The sequence below is a fragment of the Helicoverpa zea genome, chromosome 6, assembly GCF_022581195.2.
Source record: "Helicoverpa zea isolate HzStark_Cry1AcR chromosome 6, ilHelZeax1.1, whole genome shotgun sequence".
Taxonomy (NCBI): domain Eukaryota; kingdom Metazoa; phylum Arthropoda; class Insecta; order Lepidoptera; family Noctuidae; genus Helicoverpa; species Helicoverpa zea.
The window spans coordinates 9,561,603-9,587,200 of NC_061457.1; the positions used below are offsets into that span (position 1 = coordinate 9,561,603).

Here is a 25,598-nt window from a genome sequence, read left to right on the forward strand (position 1 = left end):
GTAGGATACGTCGATAGGCGTGACCTTCGTGAGGAGATGCCTTCATTGTCCGAACAGCCCTCCAGTCATTAGACTGTCAAAAGCATTGAAACTCCGTACAGGTTACTCTGTGCTTTATACTCTATGGACGCTTAATTCCAGACCTCCCTGCAGACTCCAAGGAGGTCACGCTCAAAGCCTTCCTCACAAGGAGGATACCTCATGAAGAACAGCACGTTGTTCACCGGCACGAAACGACTCGGCTTGATGTTTCTGATGACTTCCTGAAAAGGAAAACTTTTATTAGAACTGATAACCAACATAACAAACCACTTGGGGATATGCATATTTTGATGCCTCAAAATTCCAGAGCTTCTTATCATATTTATCTTAAATAAGATGTCAATCTTACGATAAGATGGTTTATGTAAATCGTTCAATAATACTTTGAGATAACAGCTTAATTAATATAAAAGATAGATCATGACACCTATAGGAAATATCCAGTTAAGTACTTCTTTCAGGGATTGACTGAAGGTTAGATAACTATGGCGAGGACATAACTGCTCAATGGTACTTTTTATCAAAGCATCCTTCCTTTTATTTATTTATCTTAACATAAAAACATGTATTTATACATATGAAAGAAAAAAAAAGGCGTGGTGGCCTAGTGGGCAAAGAACCGACCTCTCGAGTAGGAGGGCGCGGGTTCGATTCCAGGTCAGGCAAGTACCAATGCAACTTTTCTAAGTTTGTATGTACTTTCTAAGTATATCTTAGACACCAATGACTGTGTTTCGGATGGCACGTTAAACTGTAGGTCCCGGCTGGCATTGAACATCCTTGGCAGTCGTTACGGGTAGTCAGAAGCAGTAAGTCTGACACCAGTCTAACCAAGGGGTATCGGGTTGCCCGGGTAACTGGGTTGAGGAGGTCAGATAGGCAGTCGCTTCTTGTAAAGCACTGGTACTCAGCTGAATCCGGTTAGACTGGAAGCTGACCCCAACATAGTTTGGGAAAAAGGCTCGGAGGATAGTATATGAAAGAAACCTATGCACGTATCGAGCAATGAAATGAATCCAATAATAATTAAATAAAGTTCCATGTGAAAAAAATATGAAACTGCACTAGCTATTATATCTGCATTACTATTTATTTTACCGATTACCAACGAGTCATGAGCTAATCTATTTTGTATCTATATTAATACAAAAAATGTTGTTTAAGGCCGACTTTGTTTACCACTTAACCTGATTTAAGCCATAACATTGATATCCAATCTACTCCTGTTTAAGTTCGTTGACTTCAATATTATGCAGTCTGGGGTCTGGCCCCAACATTTAATCGAAACTAATTAAATCAATCCGATTGTGATGAAACTTTCAAAAGTTGTTCTGCTAAGGGTCACGGTTCCTCGTCCAAACAAATGAAAATATAAACTGGGTACTCACAATTGGCATGCCATCTATGTCTGTAGAAATCGGTTCTCCATCGATAGCCGGGTCCTCTTCCAAATGAATCGTATTCCTCGGGTGTACATGTTTGGCGTAACTAACAACACATACGGCCAACAGCACAATTAATAACAAAAGTTTCGCCATTGTTTTCAGGTTATTTTTGTAATTCTTCGTGCGTGTGTCTCAGTCAGACTGTCTGAAAATGTTTGGTGCTCTCAATACCTTTGCAGCCTTATAAACGTTGTATTGTTATCTTTGGGCTCGTCGCTTTACGTCACAGATGCGCAAGAGTCAGGCTGGCTGGCGCGTTATTTGTTTAGACGTCGCAAAAGTAAACAGTCGCTCCCTACACTGCTGCATAATACGTCACAGACGGTTTCCAAAGTCACTGTTCTCTTTGATACATATTACGCAATTGAGTTCCCTTAAAAGAAGGATAAAACGTGGATAAATCCAATAAATATTTACGAGCTACGTGCAGATTTGCATGTCCAGTAAAATTTTGATCACTGACGCAATTTTAGGACGCTTGCGTTAATCAGTGACCCTATTTCATCTAATAAGTGTCTTATTATTACATGATCGTATACACATACACAGGTGAATGCAAGTTTACAAGACCATTGTAATTAATTATCTACATGAGACTGGTCAAACGTCTACTGAAAGCACATAAAATCAAATAGGACAACTAACCTCGATTTAATGTCTGCAACCAGAACTACTTAGTGCTCGTATTAGTTTATTATCACTGTCATAAACAAGTGCTATATAATGAGAAAATTACCCACGTAAAACAGTGGCTGTTAAATCGAACGAGGGTGAAAACTCTGTATGTGACATTGAGAAGCCACATTGCATTTAAGTACAAGTAAATTTATTTACTCTTGTTAACAGAACCAGTCTCCATTTTATTTATTTTCGATCTGTTTACAAGTTCCAAGGTTTTCAAGGATGCTTCTGGACCCTTCTTTCTATTAATTACTAGTTACCCAGTTATTTTCCAAAAATAAAATAGCGATAAGCCGGTAATGATGATTATAAATTGCATGGACCGTGTTATTTTGAAACTTAGTTTTGCGTTCTACTTTATAAGGGAGTCGACAAGACTGTAAAATCCCCATTGCTCCCCCAGGGTGCCGTTGCATGGAGACGCGAGTTCAAGATCTATAATTCGTTGGTAAGTAGGTACCGTCCAATTACTATATAAAAAAAGAATATCAAATTTTTCCTTAAGTTTTCCGATATATTTTTCCTGATGATAATAAATATGTTGTATAATATTTTTATATTATCTTTGATTATGTAGTTTAATAGGTACCTAAAGTAGTAAACTACTCTACTAATAACAATAGTACTTTCTCAATCAATGGCTATCTATGCAGCTACATTGTGTATCTAATCAAACAAAACTGCGCATTTCTACATGGTTATCGTAATCTAATGTGAATTCGTATGAAAGGAACAAGCAAACACTAGAAATTTACAAGGAAGGAACCGTTTATTTTTGTATTATTCTAAGAATTACAATCACGCCATGTATTGTGGCGACAAATTAAATAAAGGAAACTTTTGTGAACCTACCGCGTAGTTGCGTCATTGAAAAAGCCGGCACGGTTGGAAATGCGGGCGACATTCTATGAAACCTTATGCGACATTTGAGGGTATAAAAACCCGTTGATTTATAACTAGCTTCCGCCAGCGGCTTCGCCCGCGTGGTGTGTTGATAAAAAATAGCCTGTGTGTTAATCCAGGGTATCACCTATCTACATACCAAATTTCAATCAAATCGGTCCAGCCGTTTTTGCGTGATTGAATAACAAACATACATCCATACATTCTCACAAACTTTCACATTTATAATATAAGTAGGAAGTAGGATGTTTCTAAAAATATTAAATCCAATACAATAAAAACCGGCCAAGTGCGAGTCGGACTCGTGCACGAAGGGTTCCGTAAATTACAGTTAAATCAACCTATCTCAAAAACTATAAGAGATACTTTGATCAAACCAAAAATCGTTGAAAGAGTTAATTAGCATGCATCACCTCTATTTTTTTTAGAATTTTATACCCCGTAGTTATAAAAATAGAGGGGGGGGGACATACTTTTTACGACTTTGAGAGCTGATATCTCAAAAACCGTTCACTTTAAGAAAAATGTTTTTTAGAAAACTTTATATCATTTTAAAAGACCTTTCCATTGATACCCCACACGGGTATGTACATCGAAAAAAAAATTTTCATCCCTCAGTTACATGTATGGGGGGCCCCACCCCCAATTCTTTTTTTTACTATTTAGTGTCATATTTTTGTAGCGGTTCATACAACACATATTCCCATCAAATTTCATCACTGTAGTACTTATAGTTTCCGAGTAAATCGGCTGTGACAGACGGACAGACGGACAGACGGACAGACGGACATGACGAAACTATAAGGGTTCCGTTTTTGCCATTTTGGCTACGGAACCCTAAAAATGGTCCACAAGTAACCATTGCTATCCATCCAACGTGGCAACGCTGCCAGCCTCTTGGTACACTCCCGGTGGGCAGCGATGAAGAGATTAGATAATGAGCGTATATAATTTTACTGTTTTTAAAATGAATACAATAAATGTTGAATAAGTGTGGGCTAATGTTTCAGATACCTATAGCTTTGTGATCTTTCCAGACATTCAGACAATGCGTTATAACCTAATCTTTGATTGATGCAACAAGTGGAATTTCAAGTATTATTTATATTTATACTTTTTATCTCCTTTTGATAAAGGAAAATTCAGTTCCTATACAGAAAGCATGTGTGATAAAAGAATTGCAAATCTTACCGGTTTCTACCCATGTTTGAGGGGTAAGAAGTTATAAACTAATGTTCATTAACGTAATATTTCATCCTCCGAGCCTTTTTCCCTAACTATGTTGGGGTCGGCTTCCAGTCTAACCGGATTCAGCTGAGTACCAGTGCTTTACAAGAAGCGACTGCCTATCTGACCTCCTCAACCCAGTTACCCGGGCAACCCGATACCCTTGGTTAGACTGGTGTCAGACTTACTGGCTTCTGACTACCCGTAACGACTGCCAAGGATGTTCAATGACAGCCGGGACCTACAGTTTAACGTGCCATCCGAAACACAGTCCTTGGTATCTAAGATATACTTAGAAAGTACATACAAACTTTAGAAAAGTTGCATTGGTACTTGCCTGACCTGGAATCGAACCCGCGCCCTCACACTCGGAGGTTGGTTCTTTGCCCACTAGGCCACCACGACTTTAACTATTATACTATTAACGTAATATTTATTTAACCTTTTTCTGTTCCATGATTTAACCTAATTCGTGTGAATAGTCGTTTTTCTACGGGTTGTCGTAGAATGTCCAATAAGACTCGTTGATGCCAGGGGCGTGGGTCCGACTGATGCACTGCAGGTTGGTGCCCAGAATCTCGCCCGGTGGACAATGTCGATTGTCTGAAAAAAAATTGGTATAAGTATTGGCTGTTTCACGTGGTTTTTATGCTTAAAACTGCATACATCGTTCTGAACACTGAATAATCTTAGTTGAATCTAAGTATTTCTTGTAGGTTTGTGAAACAAAATAGAACACTAAAATTGGAAACTCTATTATTTATCGTAATCCCTAGGTAACATGATAGAAACTTCAAGAGTTTTGTTTGTCTGTATGTTAGTTAGAACAAAAGAAACTGCTTATCGATTAATATACAATACTTAAGAGTAGGTACTCATTTAGTATTTTTAAGACATGAATATGTTGGTAGATCAGGTAAGCAAAATTAAATTGTCAAAAATTGAAACAAAATTTTTCATTCAATCATTTATTTACTGGGTACAGACAATGCATAAACATATGGGTACGTTATTTGATACTCATAAACATGATGATTTACATTTTAGCTTTAGTCAACGTCTTATGACTGGTGGAGTCTTTTTCCCTATAAACCGCGCCTGACACAACGGGAGGCGATTGTTCTAAGTAGGTATTGGACAATGTCCCGCGAATTATGTTCGGAGAACAGCGCAATAGTATAGGTACTGCACAGTTATTTCTCGCTCCAGGGAAGGTAGCTGTCACAGGAGCCATCCGCTGCGCCGGCTGTGCCACCGACGACCTGCCAGCTCCTCGTACGAACGGCACACTCATGGTCGGTAGAAGATTATTCATCATCGCATCATGAGCTAAATCTTCCAAAAAATCACTTCTCGAGCGAGTAATTCGCAAGTTTGGTGGCATTAGTTCAGAATTTTCTGGATTCAGTACATCAATATCGTAGTCAGCGCGAGTTTCCAACGTTGACATGTTGTCATCCATTTGCGCGGCATAGGCTGGTGGTAAACTGTTTACCGGCGACACGGAGTTCAGTGCTGCAGACACACTGGTATGCACTAACGGATACAAATCAATTTCGTATGGTTCTGCATCTACATTACCCGTTAAATCAGTATTCAGTCCATTTACTCCGTAGTTACTTGAATCCATAACGGGCAAGTATTGGTTGTTCCACACGATTGGTGATGGCGCGTTCTGCGTATTCAAGAAATATTCCAGAGGAAGTGCAGCTTGAATTCCATGTTCAAAGTAAGTTGTCTTTGGTAAAGAATCCAATTCCAGTTCACTGAAGTCTTCTGATGAAGGAGGCAATCTGATGATTTCGTCACTCTCGCTGTACACATGTTCATTTGATTTACTCCTCACCTCCAGAGGTCTGAGTAGCAATTCTGGATCTCTGCTCATGATAAGGTTGCGTATTGGTCTATTAACTATTTCATTGTAATCGACACTATCATAGTTAGGGATAAACGGATCCTCGTATGCAAACGGGGCAGTCTGAATGAAGCCGAAGCTTATACAAATTACACACAGGCGTAACATATTCACGAACAATGTTCAACTAAAACTGAAATTTTGACTGCGTTTTTGAATGCGATTAACCGGCACATAACTACGTCAGCAGATATTTAAAGTCAATCCATTATATTGAATGCACGGTTTCATGTTACAATTTGTTATGATTAATACTTTTTTTGCAGTGTTGATGTATTAGGTATGATTACAAAATTGGGAGTTGATGTATTTGTTTGTTATTATTATTTACCATCTGTCTCACTTGACTCCAGAGGTAAATAGTTCCCATAACAGAACAACAACAATAACAAGGGTGGCCACGTTCTCCATAGTTATAGTTCGGCCATTCAGAGAATGCGTTCCTGACACGTCGCGATTGAACTGACGACGTAACTACATTCATTGATTATTGATATAATAATGTTGTTTTAATGCTCCTCAATTGTTAAAACGGTAAACAACCAGCAAAAATATTTTTATCGTAACTGCAACGCCATTGCAAAGTTACGTCGTCAGTTCAATCGCGACGTGTCAGGAACGCATTCTCTGAATGGCCGAACTTGAAAAGTTTTTTTTTTAATCTTTCTGTTACAACCTTTTTATCGTCCCACTGCTGGGCACAGGCCTCCTCTCACATGGAGAAGGATTGAGCATTAATCACCACGCTTGCTCAATGCGGGTTGGTGATTTCAGACTTTATAGTCCAGGTTTCCTCAAGATGTTTTCCTTCACCTTTTTATCAGCCATTGGTGTCTAAGTATACTCACTGTGCAATATATGAACAAACTATAATTTTATTAATCGGCCGATAGTATAGTTTAATGAGTTAATACTATCCGACTTACTGTTGGCAGATACTTCCCCGACAGGTTAGTCTGAAGTCGGCGAAGCTCTTTTGCAGGTTTACCACACTAATGTAAAAATCGGTCGAAACTAAGAAGAATTTTGGTATTGTTGTGCCATGGACTAAGTTAAGCAGAATAAATATTAAGATAATTGATACAACCTATGTTTAGTTCAAATCTCACTAATATGGCAGGCATGGCAAAATATCTAGGTAGACATAGAGTAAGGATGAATTAATATAAAAACATACGGGTATAACTATTTATTGAAATAACTTTACATTAAGGTAATAAATACTATCTTAATCTAATACACTATGCAGATCACTTATTGGTGCGTGACATGACTGGTTTCGTGGTTCTGGCTGATGTGCTCGTTGGTAAGCAGATCTTCATCGTGGTGTTCGTGGGAGTCCACCGCTTGTTGCATCGCCTCGTCCACCAACCTGTAGGAGCTGGCTCCGCCAACTGCGCCCGCCGCGCCCACTGCACCCACTGCACCGCCGTACGCTGAGGCGAGCCCGTGAGACTCCGCCATATGTCCCGACACTATGGAGGGCGAGCAGCTGAACAGCAGGGGAACGCTGCAGCCACCCACGTTAGCGTTGGGGAACACTCCGAGCGCAGTCCCGCTTGTCGCCTGTGTCAGTATCCGACCTCCCAGCGAGGCAGCGGAGAGGCCAGGAGACACACCTCCAGATGAAACTGCTCCATATCCTCCCAGCCTGGCTGCGGGCATATGTCCCTGCATGCCCTGGTCCATGTCGGAGAAGCCTAACAGCTCAGACTCTAGCTGTTCGTCCACGGAGCGGTAGTGCGGCACGGCGTATCCGTATTGGGGGACGGAGTACGCCTGGTATGAGGGCGAGGCGAAGGCTGCCACGGGCACGGAACTCACAGGAACCTGGATGGAGTTGGCGGCTGCACACGGTGACACCAGCTGCGCGGCGTAGTGTGATCGCCGGTCCCGGGGATACTCTTCCATTTGCTGCACATATCGTGGCTGGTTCCCCTCGGAGTATGTCGGGGCTCCCGAAGCAGTCAGCGCGACGACGGCGAACACACCAGATAAAAGTATCACCTTCATTGTTGTTCTTGTTGTGTTCTGTGCTGTGTTTATCGAGACACTAATATTTATATGTAATGTGCAACTGACTTTGTGGCCGAATGTTATTACTGAGGTTGCAAATATCTGTACTAAACAAGTACTTGACCGAGATATTTCTGCATACTCCGAAGTTTAACATCTACAAAGTACACCAAATAAGGTTAATCATATCTGTACTCAATAATTAATTAAATAACGTACTATAAACTGACAAAATACTAATGACCTACTCATCAACGAATGCGTAAGCCACGCATAAACAGACGCATGCTTGTAGAACTAAAGACTTTATGTTAATGTAGGTAATCCTTACTATAAATGCACAAGTCTGTCTCTTCGGTTTTCACTCCAAAACCACTAAACCGATTTTTATATGAATTGGCACAGCCGATGGCGAGCCTTAAGAAGTACTCAGGCTTATATCTTGAGTGAGCTTCAAGTAAAGTAAAGTCGCAAGGAATTCATCACATAGTGATACCATTTTGAAGTCTTTACGATGAGCCCCCCATATTGTAGGTAGAAAACATAGGTAAGTAGGTACTAGTTCAATATACGGCGTATTTTAATTTAGAAATGTACCTAAGGGCATGTATGCGTATGTATGTGTGTATCTTGCATGTATGTATTATATAACATGTAGTTATATCACCTAGCAGTTATATCTCATGTTACTATGTAGTTATATCATCAGGCATATCATATCTTCGTTATTAGAAACCTGTAGCCCTATCATCTGTCTAGTCTTTTCCCAGTTAGCAAGGAGGACACAAGGGGGTTTTAGCCGGTAGGAGTCCGGCATACCCCTCCGCCTTTCCCCAGGCGGAGGAAGTCCATGAGGATTTCCCCCTCCTAAAAAAAAAAGGCTTCCAGACTATAACCGGATGCAACTGAGAACCAGTGTTTTACAAGGAGAGCCTGCCTATCCGACCTCCTCAATTATATCCGTATGCCGTTGCCCGGGTAGCTGGGTTGAGGTAATCACACGACACCCCCTGGTAAGACTGGTAAACCTGTAGCTGAAATTATTTTGCATGGCAACTGTCAGACACTGTTAGCATGATTCATCTTACATTATTAGCATTCACAGAACGGTACCATTTAACAATATTACAACTATCTATAGATAGTAATCAGAGGTACAAATTCCGTAATGCATACGAATATTTTCATTTTAGTCACGTTCGGAGAGCACGGAATCGAAATCGAAGAGTCAGCAAAACTTGGTGGACTCAAAATAACAATCTATACTTTATCTATACTAATATATAAAGAAAAAATATTTGATTGTTTGTTTGTTAGAATCGAATAGGTTCCGGAACTACTGAACCAAGTCAAGTGATTATTTCACTATTAGGAAGCTACTTATCCGAGTAAGGTAAGAAGTTTCCCAGGTATGCGGGTGAAACCGCGTAGTGCAACTAGTGTTTAATATTTTTACTCGCTCTACTTTTCTAGTGTGCCAGTTATTATTGATTTGTAGATATTGTTACTATAGTAAGTATTTCAAATACGATGTAAGCAATATTAAAAGTACAAGGTCCACTCATAGTAATCTCATGTAATTTCCCAACTTTGTATTATTAAACTTAGAAAAATATAGGCACAAATCCCGAAATAAATATTACAGCACAGCAGGGAATAAACAAGGAATAAAACAACTTTGGTCCGCCACTTAGTTTGGCAAATTCGTTGATGACACTCTCATGACCATGGGTGTGCGAACATAGCGTCAATAACGGCGGCACAGAGGGCTTACCAAACCATAGAGATACACTTCAGCTGTGCTGCAGATATAACAATATGCATACTTAAAGGTGCTTAAACGTTTATTTAGTTACCAGGAAAAGTGAGCCTATAACAAATCGAAACTGTGTTCAAGATTTGTTCAGTGCGAAATTATTATCTTCTTTTAATTAACTTTATAACTCAAGAACGGGGTCACCTACCCAAACCATATATTTAGGCTTTGTTAGGACTACTTAGTAGATGGGTTATGTGATTTATGCGTAGCGAAAAATCAGGCCTCGCGTGTGTAAGAACTGCTCTAGGCTCTTATTAGAGTTAGATGTCGATATATTACCAGGACAATCCTGCACAAGGACGCACTGCTTGGAGTACTCGTCTCTGACGAAGCCGGCAGCGCATCGACATCCGACGCGGCAGTCCCATGTCGATGGACACAAGTCTGCAATGTAACATAACAATCCTTTTATAATACTAGAAGAAAATACTCATAACTTGATCGACTTTAAATCTTTGCAGACTATTACAAAACGAGTGTTATGCTCCTAAAAAAGCCGTCATAATCAACCTAGTATCCTCCTCCTTAGCATCGCTAAAATGCATAATACCAGCGTAGTGCAGTCGGACTCGTGCACAATGACAAAGTTTGCGAAAAACGTTATGAATATTTGTTATCCTTTCAGAAAAACTACTCAATAAAATACCGATTATATTATGCATCAGGATTATGTATTTTACCTTTATCTGAGTAAAATATTTATTTGATTATAATTTTCTATATTTGTTGTTGTAGCGGCTACAGAATGACATTATTTGTTAGTCCATGCTATTTTCCGTTTAATTTCCGTAACAGTGTTCCGTTTTCCTCCTTGATTAAAAAACCTATTATAGTTAGTTGATTTTTACTTACAGAGTCATTTTAAGTTTGTAAATATAGTTTATACTATTTATTTAATTGAATAAAACTTTAGTAAAAGTAAAAAACTTTAAAACAGATCCTGTCACCCTCGGAAAACTATTAAAATGTTAATAATACCTGTACATTCTAGAGCTATGCTACCTAATATAAGAACCAGTATAAAATAAGGACCAGGTACACGGAGGAGAAAAGACTAGCGGAGATGCCCTAACGAGAAATCTCCTAACAAAGCAGCGCGCCAAAATTCGGGTGAGCGGGGGACGAGGAACGTTACTGGCTCCACCCGTGCTACACCCTTAAACGCCTTTTATAGGAAGCCACCCATTTTTTGTAAATTCATCTAGCGTGGAATAGGATGATTAAAATCTAACCCTAAACTTACATCGACCACTAGTGACATACTCAAAAGTAAAGTAAATACTCAAAATTAATAATTCTTTTAAAATAGTAATTCAATTAGAAAGTTTAAAGAAGCATTCATTTGAAATGAACGAAGAAAAAGAGAGAGATAAAAAAGTTAGAAAATTAATTGTTATATAAGTATTATTTTGTGCAGAGAACTTGCCCCAGAACAATTTATTTACTCCTCCAGAAATGAAATAGGTATCTAGGAACCATTAAACGGAGACTCGATGAAAAATCATTTTTATTCACCACGGGTCTAAAATACCCCCATGGTGTAATTTAAGTATCAACTTATGGCATTGTGTTAGTTCGTCTACTAGCCACTATGGCATCACAAGCACGAAAATTCGTTCTATTTGTTCTAGAACCGTGCTGCGATGACTGTTGTTATTTTCGATGTTGCCACATTACGAAATTCACCAAGAAAAATGGGAATTAAAATTATAGGGACAGTGTTTATCAAATTAAAGTTTTCACAACTGTATCATAACGGCGCATCCACTAAATAAGTAGCAGACTTTATGTGAGTCGGATGTTGCTCTGAGTAAAGGTACATTCAAAAAGTATGTACGGCAAGAGAGATATACCTATGTAAAACATTGCTGATCTATTCTAATATTATAAAGAGGAAAACTTTGTTTGTTTGTTTGGTTGTGATGGATAAACTCAAAAACTACTGGACCGATTTTAAATATTCTTTCACCATTAGAAAGCTATATTATCTGCGAGTAACATAGGCTATATTTTATCCCGGTACGGGCAGTAGCTCCCACGGTACGCGGGTGAAACCGCGGGAAAACGGCTAGTAATGAATATAAATTAATCTACATAGTTAGAGTTATGATTAATTTTAAGATAATTGCAGCTTTTTTAAATAAGACCTTTTTTAAGAATGGGTGATTGCATTTTCGATGTCTGGTAGCACTTAATTTTGTAACGGGTCTCTCTGTCTTGATTAACACAATTTTACTTCAAATATACGTAAGTCGACTACTTACCGAAAGATGGTGTTTTTCATAATATTAAATTTTCATGATAATATATCATATGTTTTGGTTTGTAAATAATCTATAAAAAACTTGTAGAATGCAAGGAAAAATGAAGCTGCTTTTTAAGGCAAAAATTGGTACCAATAATATACAAGATTGATACGAAAATAATACAAATTCACTTAGAGGTTCTAGAAATGCAGCTATTCGATGACAGATGTCTCTAGCAAAAAAATGTTTTAAAGTTAAAATATTACTTACACGTGAAATGTTATCCTATGGTATGTTTGATTTTGGATCCTGAGCAATTTCTACAACTAATGGTAGCGCATTTCATCGTTTTAATCGATCGAGTAACAAATAAAATCTGTTGAAATTGTGGTAAAAATACAACCATGACAAGATGTCAGTTTGATGTAAAGGACGGTATATGGGCGGTGTCCAGCCACGCCTGCCGTGACGTAGTCGTGACGTATTTGACCTACCTGAAGGCGCGTGACCTACCTGCGTTAGGGCATCTCCGCTAGTCTTTTCTCCTTCGTGACCAGGTACCATTCGCTTACATCTTCTGTCTTTGTAAACAACACATACAGAAAAACATACTTTGATTAATGAACCTTTAGGACGGTACATACCTGTAGGCAAGAACCTCAAGTTAACGCAAGTAGCAGGACATCTCCACCCGCAGAGAGAGAACTCCTCGTTATCCCGAAGACAAGTGGAAGTCCTGAACAACACGACACTCCTTGCACAAAGTATTAACATGAAATATGACGTCAACATTGCCATAGTAGTTATCAAATAACAAGTTACGAGTTACTGCTAGATCGTTATAGATTTACGATTTAATAGAAATGTGAATCTAAACCAGAATTGGTATAGTACATTTTGTAGAATGATTAGGTGAAGGTTCCTAAAATATGACGGAAAACCTGTTTGAAAAATCCGGCATCCTGCCGAGGCGAGGCCTACGCATGAAATATAGTCTTATTTGGATTTATTACGCAATTCGTCATCCTATGTCATTCATATGCATTAAGCACTCTTCTTATAAAACTAAGAATTAATTGAAGGGTAAAGACTTCAACACTATCCTAAGACATACTTAGGTAAAAATAAAACGCAACGATCTTGATAGCCCATTCCGTTCATTGATCTGTAGGTCCCGGCTGTCATTGAACATCCTTGGCAGTCGTTACGGGTAGTCAGAAGCCAGTAAGTCTGACACCAGTCTAACCAAGGGGTATTGGGTTGCCCGGGTAACTGGGTTGAGGAGGTCAGATAGGCAGTCGCTTCTTGTAAAGCACTGATACTCAGCTGAATCCGGTTAGACTAGAAGCCGACACCAACATAGTTGGGAAAAGGCTCGGAGGATGATGATCTTGATAGCCCATGGCTGGCGGAAGGGATTCAGAAGATAAGACAAGATTTAGCTTTTGCGTATACCTACATGTTTAAAATAGCCCAGATAAAAGTACATAAACGCTACTTGAGCATTTTTATTATACCTACTTTAGTCTATAGTATAATACTTAAGGAGAAGCTAAAAATATGATGATTTTTAACACTCTTTATTTATTAGGTCGACCTGTAACTATGTAGGTAATTCCATCTAAGATATTATCTAATTGAATCATCTTCCTGATGGTAATACAATAATATGGTACTGTCGAACTGATCTGATGATTAAGCTGAATATAAACTGAAGTTCATGGTGAAACTTCGTATCATAGTTGTGTTTGGAATTGTTAAAAAGTCTTGTAAGGATAGGTATTAGCGTGCATTTCTGAAATAAATGATTTTTCTTTTTTGTATTTTTTAAAGTATTAATTTTTAAATGTATTTCTTATTATTAATTATGTTAAATGTAGCTTGAGTAACCTTGGTGAGACACACCGCAATTTATTGTTTACGTGACATAAAGAAATACCTGAAGAAGTCCGCTTTTACACGGAATGATTTGTCATCATTGTTTGTAATGTACGAGTGTACCCAATAATGTATTTCTCAATTGCTGTTCACCTACATTTATTAAATATGTAATTTGCACTACATAGTATTTGTCGAACACGTTTAGCCAAATAATGTATAGTTGCTTGTTTTTAACAGCCTCTACTAGATAGGATAAACTAAGACAAGGTACATTCACAAAGAAAACTGTTTCGCTTGAATATTTATCGAGGCCCGTACCATTTAAATGGTGCGATTCCAATACATGTTGCTTGACATCCTAGGATTTCGAACACTTTATTAATTTCGGAATTTTACATCTTGTTCAACAAACAATGGTAAAATTTATCTAACCCAAAGTACATAAAAATATTTTATCTTAGCAAACATCATCAGAAACAAGATAGAGCATCTTCAAGCGGTCTTTATCGTCACAATCATACGAGATAACCAAACTATAGAAAAAACACAGCTGTACGTGCCATGCTTGAGGGAAATCAACACGAACTTAGTATGATTAATTTTTACGCCACTTTCCTATGATATTTAATGAGTATATAAATGATCCTCAAAATACATAGTACTATCATTCTTCAACATCAGTCCTTAATATCAGTAGGATATTTTTTGTAGCATTAAGTTAAACATGCACGCCATTAGTGCTGCTTTCTTTGGTACCCTAGTGGTAACCTGTGTGAGTGGATACCCAAACTTATGGAACAGCAATCAACTAGCTCCAGTTCACGGACTCTACGTGAAACGTTCAAATGACGGGGCCACAGGAGATCTGTTCGTCGCTGCCACAGAAGAAAATGGAGTGAAATCACAATGGGCGGTTGATCAGCCGATCAACTTCTTACCCGTCGCAGCTGCTGCTCAGCCTCATGCTGCTGCTATACCAGTAGCCTACCCTGCCAGTTACACAACTACACACGAAGAAAGTGCTACTCAAAAGCGTGCTGTGATGCCAACTGCACCAGTTCAATACGCCTACGCTATGCCTGTGCAATCTGGAACTCCAACTGAAAATGGTCAGGTCGCTGCATATCCATACGCATACACAATACCATCGGCAACAACAGAAACGTCGGCTCCCAAATGTGAAAATCAAGCTAACGTCCCACAATATCCTTACCAGTTTCCCTTCCAGATGTTTTATCCTCAAATGATGTCTGCATACACTAATGCTATGAGTATACTGAAGGATGCTGGCCTAAGTGAAGACTCAGCGAACACCGTGATGTCCCAGGCTGCACCGACGTGGTCTCCCGCCTCCTACGCCTATCCTATGTATGTGATGGTAGACCCCAGTGCTTGGGCCCAAAACCAAGCCACAACTACAACACCCGCTCCTGCATCACCAGCACCAAGCACGCCATCCGAAGAAAGCAACAGTTAAATTATTTTATAAGATTAAAAATGTAACTTAATTCTATTTATTTTTTAACTAATAAAATTGAAAATCTATTTGCAAATATTTTATTTTCATCCTCCCAACCCTATTTCGTCTTCCTTGTTTCGAGTTGAAATTCAATAGGTAAGCCATACTGTGGCTATAACTAACCTCTACTATAATTAAAACTAACTATAGGTAAAGCTCTTCTTTTGTGTATTGGAGATTTGGTGAATCAAAAATTAATCATTAAAATTAAAAAAGTTCCACATTTGAGCTTCCTCATAGAAAATCTTTATATGGGTACATCATATTATAACATTACCCATGTTTAAGTTATTAAACAGTGTGCCCTAAAGCAGCGCCATCTACCGGGAGTAATTGTAAATTAGTTAATTAAAATCAGTGTAGTCGCTAGAAAAAAATGGGTAAAACAGCTATATAGGAAAACATGAGTTGATGGCGTCAACAAATTACATAAAGCTTTGAAATTGCATAGAATATTAAAGCGACATCATGGTAAATGAACGACATTATTATAAAGAGAACTCTATCCTGTGTATATTATTTTGATGGCAACACCATTTTGAAACGTCACTTTGACAAGCAAAGCAAACCAACATGGTTTCGTAGCTTTGTTGTAATTGCGTTAAAATATTAATTTTTCCAATATTAATTAAGGAGTGAAGTGAAAGTTTGGCCTTTAAAAAATAAAATAAATCAGACAAAATGGTTTCCAAGAAAAAGAAGAAGGTACATTAATATCGCCATGACAAAACACGTGTTTTTATTATTGCGTATAACCAACAAAATTGCTCTTTTTACAGTATTCATCCGGAGAGGGAGCTCAGTTCATGACCAGAAAAGCTGCCTTAAAAAAACTACAGTTATCCCTCAAAGATTTCAGACGTATTTGCATATTGAAAGGTATTTACCCACGAGAACCCCGCAATCGCAAGAGGGCGCAGAAAGGCGCAGGAGGTATCAAAACTTTGTACCACACAAAGGACATAAAGTTCTTGTTACACGAGCCTATAATATGGAAACTCAGGGAATTAAAGGTAAGTGGCTACTTTTTCGTATTAATTTATTGCACAATGTCAACAAAAAATATAGCTTCTAATATTTGTGTTTATTCTAGGTGTATCAACAAAAGATCCGTCGTGCAAGGGCAATGAGGGAATACAGGCAGATGAAAAAGTACTTGCGAGACTATCCAGACATTAACATAGATCACATTGTCAAAGAGAGATATCCTACATTTGTAGATGCATTACGAGACCTGGATGACTGCCTCACGTTATGTTTCTTATTCAGTACTTTCCCCTCTCTAAAGAAAGTACCTAGAGACCAGTCTATGCTTTGCAGAAGACTTACAGTTGAATTTATGCATGCAGTTATTGCTGCAAAAGCCCTCCGGAAAGTATTTGTGTCTGTCAAAGGCTACTATTACCAAGTTGAACTAGAAGGACAGACTATTACATGGATTGTACCTCATCATTTCTCATTCCAGGTTAATATTTTTATATTTTTTTAAATATTGGCTCATATCATGCCATACTTATTATTTTGAACAATAAACTCAATATTTTTCTCTTACAGCCTCAAAGCAAAGATGAAGTTGACTTCAAAATCATGTCTACATTTGTGGAATTCTACACAATGATGTTGGGCTTTGTTAATTTCAAGCTGTACCACTCACTCAACATAGTTTATCCACCTAAACTGACCGCAGCATTCTCAGCTGATGACAAAGAGCTTATAGATGAACAAGCTTATGTAGCTGAAAGAATAGCGGCTATGAACTTGTCCTTGGCCCGAGTAGCTGGTGCCAATGATGGTGAAGAGTTGCCAGAAATGGACATCTTCAATGCAGAGGATGAGGATCCTAAGAAACTGGAAGAAGCCAAACTTGAAGCAGAAAAAGTCAAGAAACTAAAAACAATGTTCAAAGGCCTGAAATTCTTCATAAACAGAGAGGTGCCTAGAGAACCACTAGTGTTCATCATCCGTTGCTTTGGCGGTGAAGTGTCCTGGGATAAGGATCACTTTGTTGGTGCAACATTTGATGAAACAGATGAAAGCATTGCCTACCAAATAGTTGACAGGCCCACAATGGATAAACAATACCTGTCCCGATACTATGTACAACCACAATGGGTGTTTGACAGCGTTAATGCCAGGACACTATTGCCCATCAACCAATATTTAATGGGTGCTGTGTTGCCACCTCACCTGTCACCATTTGTTGACAAAATTAAAGATCAAGTTTATATTCCACCTGAAGAGAAGGCACTTCTTGATCCCAACTTTAAACCCCTTGGTAAGTTTTAAAATTTTATAAAGTTATTTTCTTTACACAATATTTCTATTGGCAACCAATAAAATGTCATATTCTTTTCAGATGATGATCAATCTGGGTCTGATATTGAAGAGGCCAGTGACGAGGACAAAGAGGATGTTGAAGAGGATTCAGAGGAGGAGGATGGAGAGGCAGCTCTGGCCAAGCAGTACCAGCAGGAGGTGCAAGAAGACTCCGACTCTGGAGATGACGAAGATGATGATATTGAGCCAGAGAAGAAGAAATTAGCTAAAGAAAAGGTAAAACTGTTGCTAAAAAACACATTAAAAACTTTAAAATGTTTTGATCTATTTATATCCTTAACACTACTTCTTGAATTCCAGAAAAAGGCGATGGCTGTGACAGCTGGAGTGCCCCACAAAGAACATCCCTATCAGAAAGAGATTGAAGATAAACAGGCGTTCAGGTTGAGAGAGAAGCTTGTACGCAAGAAGCACAGGAACCTTTACAAGAGCATGAAGGCTGGACAGGAGAAACGCAAGAAGGAAATTTGGTTGCTAAGGAAGAAGAGGCGCCTTCATGACGAGAAGGTCAAGGAGGAGAAGAAAGCAGAAAAACGCAAACAGAGAACTGCAGCATTGGAAGCTTCTGCTTAAATAATAAATAAACAAATTAACAAATCATTTGTAGTTTTGTATTGTGCTAATTCATTTATAGTATAATATTTACATCACAATATAAAAACATTAGGATATTTTCTTTTAATCAACAATAAAACAAGACAATCATTATAATATTAGTCATTTGAAGCAACCTAATTACTTTGGTACTATTCATAATAGCTTATCACTAAGTACTATTTTAGTACCAACATAGAAATGGAAGTACCAGACATGTTAAATAAAATAATAAAAGTACATCTAGTGAAACAAAATAAACAATTGTCTTTAAGTATTATAAAAAAATGACACAAACTTGAGCAGATCAACTTGTTTTAGTTTTTGTGGACATATCCACAGGAATATTTATCCATTCATAAAATAATGTTTACATATCTTCTGTAATTAAATATTTACATTTTCATTTGGAAATTATTCTTCTACAAGATAATACATAACGGAAGTACATATTTGTATGACATTTACACAAATTCACTAATCAATACAAATACCTATCTCACTAGATAGGAGACAAAGGTGTAAGCAATATGAATGGACTGCTGATAATAAATAATATCCTAATCAGAATCAGTGTCGCTGTCACCCTCAGCATCACTGTCTTCAAGCTCTGGCATTGGGAAGCGCAGGATTGCTGCAATACCAGTCAGCTGGTCTAGTTCTGAAAAATCACAAAACATATTATTGTTTGTTGCTTTATGCATAAGAAGTCAATTTATTTAAACCAAATTGTTTTGAAAAAAGACTGAGAACTTCAAAAGCAGTTAAAACCGCGGAAACAAGAATGTAAAAATAAAATTTTAATTTTCAATATATGATAATAACTAAAATCCAAATTATACATACGTTCGCCAGACACGTGCATGCTGGAAAAAATCCTCACTTCACCGCCATTGTCGCGAACTGAATCTACTATAGCTACATACTCTCTCCTTTGTTGTATATCTTGACACCTGGCAACCAAACCATTTATTAAAATAGGAGAAAAAAAAAGAAAAAAGCTTTGAAGATTGACGCCCATCAGACAAAAGGCATAGGGTGGAGGACAGTAATTGCACCGATTAGACATTGATAGAACTTTTTAGGAAGCAAGTCCGTTTTATTACCTGATTAGAGAAGGATACATACACACAAGAATATTCCGACAAAAGGGAGTACTATATCTGTGGTGCAATCTGATGTCAGGACCCCTGCTTATGTCCCCATACTTGCGCAATAGCGAGAAAATATTTTGCACCATATTAAGCAATAACTTACCTGAACAATTTATCAGAAATCATAAGTGTTTCAATAGCTTGCGCCTCGTTCGCGCGCTCGATATGTTTCTTCCCATAGAACGCTTTGGCTGGTTCTAGCTGCAACATTGTGTAGAAACTCTCTAGTAACTTCACCTCACTTGCAGCTTTCGTATCCGATATTTTGGCAATTACTGCTTGCTCTTGTAAAACCTCTGGAAAAGTAATAGAATATGTAATTACAACAAATGGACAGATAAAAACTAAGAATAATAATTAATAAACAGAATTTTTTCTTAGGCTCAACATCATCATCAATACATCACATAGTGGTGTGGTCGCGCATTATTTTTCGTTTAGAAAATATTTGCAAAAATACACTTTTAGAGCACAACATTAGGAAGCATGTTAAAAAGGATAATTAATTATGTGACATAATTTGATGTCACTATGGCACATAAGCACACTATATTTAGATTACATCATAATCTATTTTGAAGAGATAAGATGCCTTATCTATATGGATTAATGAGTGGTGCATTAAATTTTGTTCTCAGTATTCCTATGATTTGACAATGAAAAAATCCGATATGAAAAGCATGCTAGCATATTAGCACTTACTATAAATGAAATTGGTGTTAATTAAGGCATGAACCAAAATATAAAAAAGAACCAAACCTTTTAACGAATGTTTGAATCCTGACGAGGCTTTGACCAATAGGAACTTGCTCTTATTGTCAATGAGTAATTTGTTGTCTGTTTTTACAGCTTGTTGCATCATGTACTCAAAGTACTGGTCCTTCACAAATCCAGGTGATGCAATTATCACACACTTGACAATGTTGAAGTCTACATGCCTCAGAATACCTTGCATTACAGCATCATAAAATTTATTTAGACCCTGAAATCACAGAACAAGACCTGTAGCTCATGTTTTTTTTCTATAACTTGGGTATTTATGTTCAACAAAGTCTATAAATGTAGATAGTTTTTTGTTAGTCATCATGACAATGCATGAAGTGAATTCCTTCATTATCAACTAATTTAAATCTAGCTGAGAATACATAACCAATTGGAAAACAATTTGAAGAATGCATCTCCTAAGAAAGCCAAAAACTTTCCTAGTTTTTTCTTAGTATGTCATATTTCATTTATAAATATTGTACCTTTTCATGTTGCTGCACAAAACCCTTTCGCTTCCTAGGTATTGTGATATCAATTTTTGATCTCACTAGTGTCATAGACGGCGTAATCAGACAGACATGTGCCAGACCCTCTTGCATCACAACGGCAGCTACATCAGCATTGGCAGCCGGGTCACATGCCATCTCTACTCGCTCTAAAGCCACTGAATCCCATAGAGGCTTTTGGAGTACAAACTTTCTATTTAGTTCTAAATCTAATGTGTGGTAGGCACCCATCTGAAATAATTACATATGTTATTAACAACTTTTAAAGTGTGCTCAAGGAAAATTATATGTAAGGATTGTCCTGTGTGAAGTAGTATAATTATAAAGCATTTATAGGCTAAGATAGGGTACATCATCAGCCTATTGCAGTCCACTGCTGGACATAGGCCTCTCCAAATGCACGCCACTGAGATCTATTCTTGGCTTCTCGCATCCAGCTACTGCCAGCCGTCTCACGCAAGTCATCACTCCACCGTACCTGAGGACGTCCTACACTACGTTTGCTGAGGCGTGGTCTCCACTCTAGAACTTGTTTACCCCAACAGTTATCGGTTCTTCGGCTAATATGGCCAGCCCACTGCCACTTCAGCTTGCTGATTCGGTAGGCTATGTCGATGACCTTGGTTCTCTGACGGATTACCTCATTTCTGATGCGATCCCTCAGAGAAACGCCGAGCATAGCTCTTTCCATAGCCCGCTGAGCGACTTTAAACTTAACTTTTTAAGATGGGGTACAGTAAATAGAAAATAATTTACCTTTACATACTGATTCTCCACAATATTGCGACCTTTCAGCCTCAGTACACATGCTTGTGTATCAAAATCAATGGTTTCCACAGTGATGGTGAGCGTGGTCCTCACTCGACTGCTGGTTGACGAGCCTGTTGAGGACTCAGTCTGAACCTTTCGCACAGTGGACGCTGTGACAGCGTCACCCACGGCGACCAGGTTGTATGCATGCCACATATCTTCAGACTCCTCAGGGATGAGGCCGATACTCCTGTAAAGAATATGGGGAGAGCATTGGATATCTTGCTTGTCATTGCCTATGCAAGCGTAATTCAGTTGAATTTACATAAGTTTATTGTAATACAATATGCTGCTAAATAGTTTTCAGAATCATTCTTACCCGCAGCCATCCCTTTCGATATTTTTGTAAACGAGCTTCATGTTTAAACGATGTAACTTTTTTCATATTATTTATTTAGAGACATAGCTACAATCACCATAGGTCCCTTTTCTATGGGAAAACAAAGCGAGACGTGATCGTGATCTTCAAAAGCAAAAGCAATTCTATGATTTAGGGATTTGTCACTGTCAAACACCGAATGTCTTATGTCAGTTAGTCAGGTTATGACATAATCGGTATTCCAGTAGAAAATCAATCCGAAGCATATTTTAACTTCATTGCATTGTATTGTATGATTCCTGTGACGTGCCTGGATTTTAAGATAATTTTCATAGCTTAATCCAGTAAGTTAGGTACGTACTAAGGCTATAGAAATCAAAGCAGGCTAGGACTATAAAAAATCTTAAAATTATAAAAGAAACATTACACACACGCTATTGTGCGGGAGATGATCACAATCACCATCTTAAAATCAAATGTGTTTTATTCTTTTATAATGTATAGCTTTGTTTGTAAATTGGCGTGGTAGTACTTTTATCTGATTATTCGCCGAAGTCTCAACAACACAGAAAACAACTAAACGTAATTTATCCACGCTTGATTCGTGATTGTATGAGCGTTTTGACGATAACGAAACGCAACTTTGAAGTTTTGAACGTCGGGGACGACGGAAGAGTTTATTGCATTGCATTTGCAACGATTTAATTTGTTTTGTGTTAGTTAACAGCTTGTTTCATTTATGTGCTGTCTTTAAACCTTGTAATTACTTCATTGTTGGTGTAAAAATATTACATTCAGCCGTTAAATGTATTAAGATAATGTGTGTATAGTGTAAGTGATAACGTCAACGGTCAAGCTCAGCTGGTCCCATCCGACGAGCGGTAAAAATCTCGCGAGTTTTTCTTTGCCTTTGCACAGGTAGCACTTTTCGTGCTCCATTTCATCAAGGTATGCCGTTATAATTTTTTCTACATAACACGCTTGCTTAGATACACTATAACGTAAAATAAACACGTAGAACTTATCGTTCCTACTGTAACAGGTTTATTAGTGTTATTAATTTACATTACACGTGTTAATATTACCGAGATGCTTATATTACGTTAACGGGCTAAAAACAAAGTCGCGAATATTTTGTTTATCTTTATTTACAACGCCGCACTGGCCGTGATCCAGATTACGTGTCGTCTTATTGCGCGGGAACTCGCGATATTTTTAGTATACTAGTCGCACGATGATTTAGAATGCGTCGTGTAACTAATATTACTATAAAGAAAATCGTTTTTCAGTAAATAATGTAGCTTGACTCCAAAGTGTTAGTTATCAAGTGTTTGTAAAGTGATTAAAAATGAGTGAGAGCCAAGAGACCCTGCCGCCGGACTCGGCAACTGCTCCCCCTGCACCACCGTCATCCACGTCTTCAGAAAATGCGTCACTTGCCAGCACAGCAACCTCCCCTGTCACTAAGCCAGCTGACTCCACAAGACCATCTTCTTTACCCAAACCGTCCGGCTTGAAGCCACCCTCCAAGATTGGTCGGCTCTGCTCCAACTCTGCGCCTAAACCTGCTGTGCCCATCTCTCCCAGAACCGGTGAGTTAATATTATCAATCCATATAATTACCTTATTAATTGTAGATTAATATTTTCAAATGACCTAATTATGATGACATAACTGCTGACTAAATGATTATTTAATTATCCTGAAGACACTATAAGCCCATTGTTATGCTTGATAACAAACTGCAATTGACAAGATAGTCCTGGTACATCAATGTTATAAGTGGTAATTGCTTGTAAGCTGAACTTAATCTCTGTATTTAAGCGATTTCATTGTTTCATACATCATTAATTTAAGGCAGAGTTTCAAGGTTAATGCTGGTAATTGAATTCTAGCTTTAGGTATTTATTGATAAATAACCACATTAGATGTAATCATGTTTTAAGAGGGACACAAGGCCACTGGGGAATGGTTAATGAAATGCCAATGCTCACATCCAAATTGATCATACTGAATTAACATGGCTACCTAATAATCTCATATGTTGATGATATTAATTTATAAACAGTATCGGGAGAGATTGTGTTTGTTGATGAAGTGGTTTGAATGCTCATTGAATTTATTTGCTATTCATGTTGCAATGCGCCTGGCCCAGTTACTGCAGGCGCATATCACGATAATGCGGCGCAGTGTGAAGTGCGCGTGTGTTCGTTATATTGAGCCATTTAACAAAGGATTATTCAAAAAAGAAATCTTTCTTTTCTCTACCACTACACAATAATTTTTTTCGTCATGTTTCATTTCACGACGAAAAACTTTCGTGGCACTCAAAAACGCTGTTTCCCATTGAAACGTGAAAGTCTGACACGGCTTTGCAATTTGTTTACTTACATCATTTTACAGTGATATCATTCAAGAGATAAACGACTTTATCTGATTATACCTATCCATTGATAATACTTTACCAGCATGTTCTTTTTATGGTCATTATCAATAGCATAATAATCAGACGAACAGTTAAATAAAATTGCTACACGATAGCGAAAGTTCGCGGCTTATTGTTCAGTCGAATAACGTGGTGCGTTAGGTCGTCATCGCTTATTATATCGATGAGATGCAAAATGACCTCAGTTATTCCAGTATCATCGGATTATCGTGAAGAGACATCGAAAATGTTGGCCTTGAACAAATCAACACAAACCAGTATTCCAATCCTAATAGTTGTTTAGCATCCGTGACGCGCTATCGATTAACGACTCAAATTAAAATAAATCGACTCATCAACAACGATTCTATTAATTAATAAATTAAGTTGTTTGAAGTATTTAAATGCAAATTAAAAAATGAATTTTAAATAAATCATTTAGTAAATGGTTGGTTGAAAGTGAAAATGTATATTGTTTAGTATTTTTTCTCATGCTATGATAATGCTGCTGTTGAGTTTCACCGGTGTTATGTCCGATGGACGATTGGCGACGGCTCGTGACTCCGCGCCACCAATCGTCGTCTGCGGATTTGTAGCAGTAATCACCGTTTTCACTTCAAGGTGCATGAATAAGCTTTTTAAAAAGACGAGACCGGAATACTGTTCCGGTTACAATTTTATCACCTTGCAAAATTCGCGAACATAAAATTTCCCTGGATCCCTCACTACGTTTATAGTTAATTTTATTGATACCTAATGCTGTTTCCCTTTATGCTTACAGAAGTTGCAATTTTAAAAAAGAACCTTATAGCTAGATTAGAATCCATAACACGACCTTACCTGAGCTCTGTACAACTATAATTTCTTTAAATCCGCGAAAAAAGCAGAATGACGTTAGAAGTTTATTCTCGAATAAACATTGGATTAAATTGAGCAATTACATAGGTAATGATTGTGTCGTGATGACAATTGAAAAGGTTAATTAAAAAATGCA

The 25,598-nt window shown here is 37.9% G+C and overlaps 7 protein-coding genes across 16 annotated transcripts in view; 3 read left to right on the forward strand and 4 right to left on the reverse strand.

Moving 5' to 3' along the window:
• Positions 1-4,293: 4,293 nt before the first annotated feature.
• Positions 4,294-13,252, reverse strand: LOC124631137. The gene is made up of 4 exons (XM_047165335.1): positions 12,939-13,252; positions 10,328-10,432; positions 4,732-4,901; positions 4,294-4,322 (listed from the first exon to the last, which is right to left on the reverse strand). Exons 1-3 carry the CDS (start codon positions 13,090-13,092, stop codon positions 4,789-4,791), a joined length of 372 nt encoding a protein of 123 aa, XP_047021291.1. The 5' UTR covers positions 13,093-13,252; the 3' UTR covers positions 4,294-4,322; positions 4,732-4,788.
• LOC124631135 lies at positions 5,264-6,388 on the reverse strand. Its single transcript, XM_047165332.1, has one exon. The coding sequence runs from the start codon at positions 6,319-6,321 to the stop codon at positions 5,335-5,337; it is 987 nt and encodes a 328-aa protein (XP_047021288.1). The 5' UTR covers positions 6,322-6,388; the 3' UTR covers positions 5,264-5,334.
• Positions 7,406-8,624, reverse strand: LOC124631136. Its single transcript, XM_047165333.1, has one exon. The coding sequence runs from the start codon at positions 8,224-8,226 to the stop codon at positions 7,468-7,470; it is 759 nt and encodes a 252-aa protein (XP_047021289.1). The 5' UTR covers positions 8,227-8,624; the 3' UTR covers positions 7,406-7,467.
• A 631-nt stretch (positions 13,253-13,883) lies between the features above and the next one.
• LOC124631308 lies at positions 13,884-15,673 on the forward strand. Its single transcript, XM_047165634.1, has one exon. It carries the CDS (start codon positions 14,900-14,902, stop codon positions 15,650-15,652), a length of 753 nt encoding a protein of 250 aa, XP_047021590.1. The 5' UTR covers positions 13,884-14,899; the 3' UTR covers positions 15,653-15,673.
• A 561-nt stretch (positions 15,674-16,234) lies between these two features.
• Positions 16,235-18,631, forward strand: LOC124631259 (pescadillo homolog). Its single transcript, XM_047165556.1, has 6 exons — positions 16,235-16,399; positions 16,474-16,707; positions 16,788-17,159; positions 17,249-17,969; positions 18,051-18,247; positions 18,332-18,631. The coding sequence occupies exons 1-6, from the start codon at positions 16,376-16,378 to the stop codon at positions 18,602-18,604; spliced, it is 1,821 nt and encodes a 606-aa protein (XP_047021512.1). The 5' UTR covers positions 16,235-16,375; the 3' UTR covers positions 18,605-18,631.
• Positions 18,621-22,371, reverse strand: LOC124631261 (protein pelota). Its single transcript, XM_047165558.1, has 7 exons — positions 22,180-22,371; positions 21,807-22,050; positions 21,027-21,281; positions 20,539-20,761; positions 19,883-20,075; positions 19,472-19,578; positions 18,621-19,286 (listed from the first exon to the last, which is right to left on the reverse strand). Exons 1-7 carry the CDS (start codon positions 22,218-22,220, stop codon positions 19,186-19,188), a joined length of 1,164 nt encoding a protein of 387 aa, XP_047021514.1. The 5' UTR covers positions 22,221-22,371; the 3' UTR covers positions 18,621-19,185.
• Positions 22,372-22,800: 429 nt separating this feature from the next.
• Positions 22,801-25,598, forward strand: part of LOC124631257 (CAP-Gly domain-containing linker protein 1) — a 43,352-nt gene continuing 40,554 nt past the window's right edge. For 5 of the 10 annotated variants that reach the window (XM_047165536.1, XM_047165542.1, XM_047165545.1 and 2 more), the window contains exons 1-2: positions 22,819-23,127; positions 23,469-23,771. In XM_047165536.1, coding sequence (XP_047021492.1) covers positions 23,528-23,771 — 244 coding nt within the window. In that variant the 5' untranslated portion in view covers positions 22,819-23,127; positions 23,469-23,527. Of the gene's footprint in view, positions 23,128-23,172; positions 23,772-25,598 lie in introns of those variants that run through there. The other 5 variants (XM_047165541.1, XM_047165537.1, XM_047165538.1 and 2 more) reach the window with 5 other exon arrangements.